Source organism: Phaethon lepturus, unplaced genomic scaffold (genome assembly GCF_000687285.1).
Source record: "Phaethon lepturus isolate BGI_N335 unplaced genomic scaffold, ASM68728v1 scaffold2770, whole genome shotgun sequence".
Classification (NCBI taxonomy): domain Eukaryota; kingdom Metazoa; phylum Chordata; class Aves; order Phaethontiformes; family Phaethontidae; genus Phaethon; species Phaethon lepturus.
The window spans coordinates 6,286-12,424 of NW_010511005.1; the positions used below are offsets into that span (position 1 = coordinate 6,286).

General features: G+C 40.3%; 1 protein-coding gene across 1 annotated transcript in view; it reads right to left on the reverse strand.

The window, feature by feature from the left end:
- The window catches only part of LOC104617121 (matrix metalloproteinase-27-like), a 7,439-nt gene extending 1,301 nt beyond the window's left edge, over positions 1–6,138 (reverse strand). The window contains exons 1-8 of the mRNA XM_010282359.1: positions 6,086–6,138; positions 5,491–5,729; positions 4,731–4,879; positions 4,505–4,633; positions 2,250–2,411; positions 1,954–2,077; positions 1,153–1,283; positions 774–933 (exon numbers count right to left, since the gene is read on the reverse strand). Coding sequence (XP_010280661.1) covers positions 774–933; positions 1,153–1,283; positions 1,954–2,077; positions 2,250–2,411; positions 4,505–4,633; positions 4,731–4,879; positions 5,491–5,636 — 1,001 coding nt within the window. The 5' untranslated portion in view covers positions 5,637–5,729; positions 6,086–6,138. The remainder of the gene's footprint in view (positions 1–773; positions 934–1,152; positions 1,284–1,953; positions 2,078–2,249; positions 2,412–4,504; positions 4,634–4,730; positions 4,880–5,490; positions 5,730–6,085) is intronic.
- Position 6,139: the final 1 nt, after the last annotated feature.

The following is a 6,139-nucleotide window of genomic DNA, read 5'->3' on the forward strand; positions in this document are numbered from 1 at the left end:
CTCTTTCCAAAACTATTGAAAACAAAGGACAGGAAACAACATGCATCTCAAAATCCAGCTGACACTGTATGTCTCACTGTGGAACCCCACAATTAGTCACGATGAAGTCTACTTGACACACGCATGCTCTTGGTTGCCTGAAGAAGGCCTTTGTAGTGGTTGTCCTTGCACACAGGAGGAATCTATCAGCTTCCCAAAGCTGACGTTTTGATTCCATTTGCCTGGTAGTTTGGCATCAGGAATCACTCATACCAGCTTGGGAATAAGATTTAGAAGAAGTATGTTGCAAATCCAATGCTAACGAGCCAAAGAAAGGAAAATAAAATATCACTTCTATCTCTCTAAAAGAGGTAAAATAATCCAGTCATTTTCAGAATTCAGAGAAATCCTGCACAAGCCACCCTGGCCAGCCGTCTGCTGAAGTAGGTTAGCTTTCAGATATTTATTTTCTAGAGATACTTTTGTCTATTGTATTTGTAAAAATTCTCTATATGCTGGATTTTTTTCTGCTTCCAGCCATAATGCATCAATATGGTTTGATATCTTGAATGCCCATTTCAGGGCACCCTTAAGCTCTCAAAAGTCAAAGCCATATTCTTCTTCTCTGTGCAGGAGTCAAAGAAACATTTTTATGAAAAATAGGGTTACTATCATTTCCTGGTTACATGTGGTTACCTAAAGGTCTGTTTTCTTTTTTATCACATAGATAATTTTAATTGTATTCAGATTATATTGGAGTCAATCATAAGAAAACTTTTGTCATTTTTTCTTACCGCCAGTACTTGTCACCTATGAAAAAGTCTGTCTTCCCTGTATTTTTGTTACAAACAGCTGCATCAATTTTCTTGACACCTTTAGGGAAGCCCAATGTGTTGATATTCTTTGGATAACCAAGCAACACCTGATATCCACTGATAACCCAGAATTTATTGCCTGTTTAAAAAAAAAAAACACACTTAGTCTCACCAGTGATATTCAGACACTAAAAGAAAAAATGCACTCCCTTAGTGTAGGTTGTAGGAAAAGTAGATGAAATGTCCTATTTTTTTTTTTTGAGAAATGAATTTTATGCACATATAGCTACCCTTCCTTCCTCCCATCTTCCCACAAAATTAAAGGTAAGAAAAATTTAAAGAAAATCTCATACTTCACCTTTGAAAAATATGACCTGATCTTTCATGTTCTCATACGCAGCTTCAAATCCAGGTGGTAGAGTTGGCCAGAAGGTAGAAACTAATTCACGTTCAACTTCTGAGTTATCAGGATAGACTCGCCATAAGCGTCTGATTTAAATATGAAACAGTTTTTATAGTAAATAATAAACCACAGACATTTCTATATATGCACAAGAATGTGAACAACGTTGTGACTTACAAGCTCTTTCTTGTCAGTGGAGCTACCTGGGTTGATGTGTCAGAAAGGAAAACACTCCCCTCGGTGGTAGTGAGGGTTTTTTTTTATTCTGGCTTCTTTCTGGAATTACCCTTCTCATTGGTACTGATTGATTAATGGGATCACCTACAAGCAGCTGAAAAATTCAGGTTGTTCCTCTACCTTATAGTAAGAGAGTTAAAGGGTCCCAGATGATCCTGCATAGGTGACAAGGAGAGATTGGCCCAACTATATGGTAAAGCATACTAATTTCTTAGGAAATGGTTGCAGGATTTAATCATGTCACTACTTGGTGTAACCATCTATACATTTGTGAATAAAGCTTTATTGGGACTGAGATGTTTTCTGGAAAAAAATGAAGCGTGTTTTTTCAGGGGATCCTGTAAAAATATTAATATAACTCGTATCTGCTGGAAGTTTTATTTCCATGAAGTGAAATCTATCCATTTGTTTCATTATAAATCCCATAATCATAAACATGTGAACAACCAAAGTACTCAGTCTTTCTAGAAATCAAGAAAAAATAAACCTCAGAGAGACAAATGCCATATCAATATTTACCTGCCCTTTAGAAAAATGACTTCTCGTCGGAGTGTAGTTATAGCATCGAAAGACATCTGGGAGCCACAGATTTTAGGTGAGGTAGGGGTGGCTGGCCTTTTATCTGGGGCATTTGGTGGAGATCCTAAGGGACATGTTTTAGAAAGGCTAAGCCAAATTTGTAGAAACATTAGGATTCTCACATATAAATGCATTTTTGATATTATGAGAATACAATTATTTTAATGGTGAAACTTTGTGAAAGTGATTATTTCTCTCCTGCTTACTTCTTTTTTTAAGCCATGGATTTTACTCACCATAAATGGACTGAATGCCACTTATATCATCCGGAGAGAGGGGAAATTCACTGGGGCTGATGTAAGCGTAATTGGGGAACATCAAAGCCCGCTGGTTATTAGAATGGGAGAGACCCAGGGCATGGCCAAACTCATGAGCAGCAACGAGGAACAAGTTGAACCCTTAAAAAATGGGTAAAGAGAAAAGATAAATCTAATTTTGGTCTGCATATGGTTGATATGAACACAGCAGGGCTATTGATCAGTGGTAGTTTTCATGCAATATATTGAAACTCAGTAGGGTATGCAAAACGTATAGTACGTAAACACATTTTTTGTATGGGATAAGGTTGTGTTTTTCCCCTACTAGAAGGGCGTGACTTTTGGCCCTCTTTCCTGCTGTTCTTTCTGTTAGCTACTGAAAGTATGTGTGTGGCATGAGTAGATGTCTGGGGGTGAGTGTGGGTGCAGCTCTGAGGAATGTCCTGGCAGGGTTTCCTGGCTGAGCTGGAACAGATTAGATAGTGAGTCAGGTCAAACTAACAGCTTTCCTGGGCAAGGATAGGACGATGTACTCCATGCTCACCTGAGGTACCAAAGTGTCACCCTGTGTGTCACCCTCCCTCTACAAACCCCAGAAAGAAAGGTGAGATCATGAATAGACAAGGAAAAATATAGTGTTAGCAGAATGATTTACCTTTTTATCATCAGGACTTTAAAGTGTAGGGTTTCTTTATAGCCTTGTCAAATAAAATACCTTTTAAAATATTATGCTTATGCATGTTTATTCCCAGTGAAATATGTTAACACAGTAAATAGATAAAAATGGAATTTCCTTCAACACACATCCCTCCCAGTAACACGCCTTTCTGAATTAGGGAACAATGATCAGCTGCTCTGCAGACCAAGAGCCAGCAATATCAACAGACTCAGTGAAGATCACAAGTCTGTGGCAGAGCAGAGGACTGGTCATCGATTGCCCAAGAAAGGCTGGCTGAAGCCAAGGTACGCATTTCTCAGAAAAACAAACAAAGCCTCAATTTTTCCACACGTATTTCCAGTCCTCCCCTCTCACGAGTCCTCCCAGCTCTCCGATGAGTTCTGCAATGCCTGGCTGCTGGAGCAGCAGGAACAGCAGCAGTGTTGAGGAACAGCAGCAGTGTTGAGGAACAGCAGCAAAACTGAGGTTGACTAGTTCAGTCCAAATGTGGGGAAAACATTACATTTTATCAGCATGACATGTCCACCCCTCATCCTTCTTTTTTTTCCCACCGCCACAAACGTACACCTCTTCTCCTTGAGCAGTGCTCTTACAGCAGCTCCCTGTTTGTTAACTCCTTGGTTTTCCTGCAGTGTGACCTCAATTCTCCTGCTGCCGTCATCCTCTGATGTTTTCCATCCCCAAAACTGGATGAGAAAAGGGTCTGAAGCACAATAGGGTAATGTGCCTAATGTGTACTGATGGATCTGTCAGAGGCGGTATGTGCTGTATGGCCAGCCTGGAGGTTGAGGGGAAGGGGTTGAGGGGAGCAGATGGGTCCCAGCCAGATGGCTGAGCACTCCGTGTTCCCTTCTCTTCTGGCCCGGTGGCACACATCTGTAGTCAGCTCTACACACTCAGCCCGTGGGTGGCCTGAACAGCACGTTCAGACTCCCAGCTGCTGGCAGGCAGCTGAAATTGCTTGAAGGACGCTTTCATGTATAAGCCCGTCCTAGCTTGAATGCAGAGTAAAACTATAGCAGCCTATAGTTGGACCTATCTTGGTATTACTAGTGAAGACTCTTCCTTGTCACTGGTGGCTGTAATGTTTTTTAGGTGGTGGGGATCGCCCTGAGGGCTGCTGCAAGGCCCAGTGTGCTTCCTCTGCAGGGGGTGGTAGTGCCGGGCTTGGTGCCAGCATGTGCACCAGGAGGGGAAAACGTCAGAAAGCTTCTACTACGGGTTGGGAAGCTCTGGTGGGCATGGGCCCTACCAACCCCCACTAAGAGTGTCCTTGTCTATAGCATCTGTATCTGAAAAGGGTTGTCCCGTTGGTATCTTTACCAGTGTCAGATAAGAACTAGAGTAGATCAGATTGATTTTACAGCACTGATCTTTCTTATATCTTACATCTTACATCGCTGAAAGTATCACAGTTGGAGGATGGCCTGTAATATCCTCAAATTGCTCTTATGGTAAATGCTGTGTTTCATCTCGGTCTATTCCTTCACTTAAATAAAATCAGAAATGAATTTCTCCATCTGCATAACACTTCAGAAACCTTTTTTTAACCTACCAGCTGAGCCTGTGGTCCAATCCTCATCCTCATCAAAGTGCACGTCACCACCAAAACCATTGCCAGGTGGAAAGGCATGAGCGAGGACACCAAGGGGGCCATCAAAATAACGAGGGCAATGTCCATGAGCTAAATAATAAGATGTTGAAATATCATTGACTTTATGTAATAACTACTGGAAAATATTTAAATTAATCTTACCACTGGTATGCAGTCAGTGTATTACCTTTGGTCCCAAAAGCAATCATTATATCTGCTATTCCCTCATGAATACGAGTGAAAATCAGTGGGGTGACAGTGCTCCACACTTTAAATGCCTTTTGGATTGCTTTGTCCACATCCTCTTTGCTCATATCTGGTGTGTGGTTCACAATTCTATAGTTAAGAGAGTTCAAGTATTAATACTTAGTGTTTGCAGAAAGAATTTCTCTAACGTTGTTCAGATGATGAAGAGACATGTATAAACAGCAATTTAACCTGTAACCCAATAGCTCCCAAGATTCATCTTTGACTGAGTGAGTTTGAGGAATGTGATAACCATCTGATATGTCTTTTTCATAAAAATAATTGTGTACATGGTATCAGTTTTTCTAAAAACGGTCCTTAGCCAGGAGGTTGTCTCTTGAGCATGAGGAAAGTCACCTCAGGTTTCTGTGACTACTAAACTGTTGGTTTTAGCCAATTTTGAAGATAACAGGGCTTATACAGGGTGCAATAGATATTTCTGTTTGGCTCACAGAATATTTATCAGGAGTGACAGATACATGACAGGCAAAATACTGTGGTTGACTCAGAAAATGTAAAATACCCAGCTTGACTCTCAGAAATTCCTCTCAGGAATACACATAGCTAACAGCTGCGGAAAGAAAAACATTTCTGTATTCCCCGCTGGAAACAATTGCTATAGAAGTTATATTTAAATATAACAGATGTGGATGCCCACAAAACCAATATTTAAACTCAAAAAATAATTATTGAAATACTACCTGTATGTCAGCTTGTTTTTTTTCCATCCTGGCAGGGTAACACCATAGAGACCTACATCAGGAACTCCACACCTGGGTTTCTTCATCATTTCCAATGTCTCAGTATCTGGTTTTCCAGTCACTTTCAAACCAAAAAATTGTTGCATTTTCTGAAGTTTTTCAGCTGTGGATTCAGCATTTATTTTCCATCCAAGCTGATTTGGATCTGACTCAACAGCATAGAATTTATTTAAATAGTCCTAGTGAAAAAATAAAGCAAACACATTTCACATTTTGATTTGTTTCTTAAACAAATATCTTAGGACTGATATTGTTTGTGTACTTTGCTGGAAAAAACATCTGCCTGTGATTTTACAGCACAACAGATGTTTTCATGAGGACTGTAGCTAAACAGAAACAGACAACATTGTCCATGACTCTTATTTACTTGACATTTCCAGTCTGTACAGATTTACCCTACTTGAATAAAGTTTGGGCAACAGACATCTGTGTAATAGCATTGTCTCAGAAAGGCAGCAAACTGCTGTGCAGCTGAACATGCAGGATATACCTAAGAGAGAGCTCAACAGATCTCCAATACGGACAATGTAGTTACCTGTACAAGCTTTGCATCTTCTTTGTTGTCTTTCTCTGGGTGGACGGGAAGAGC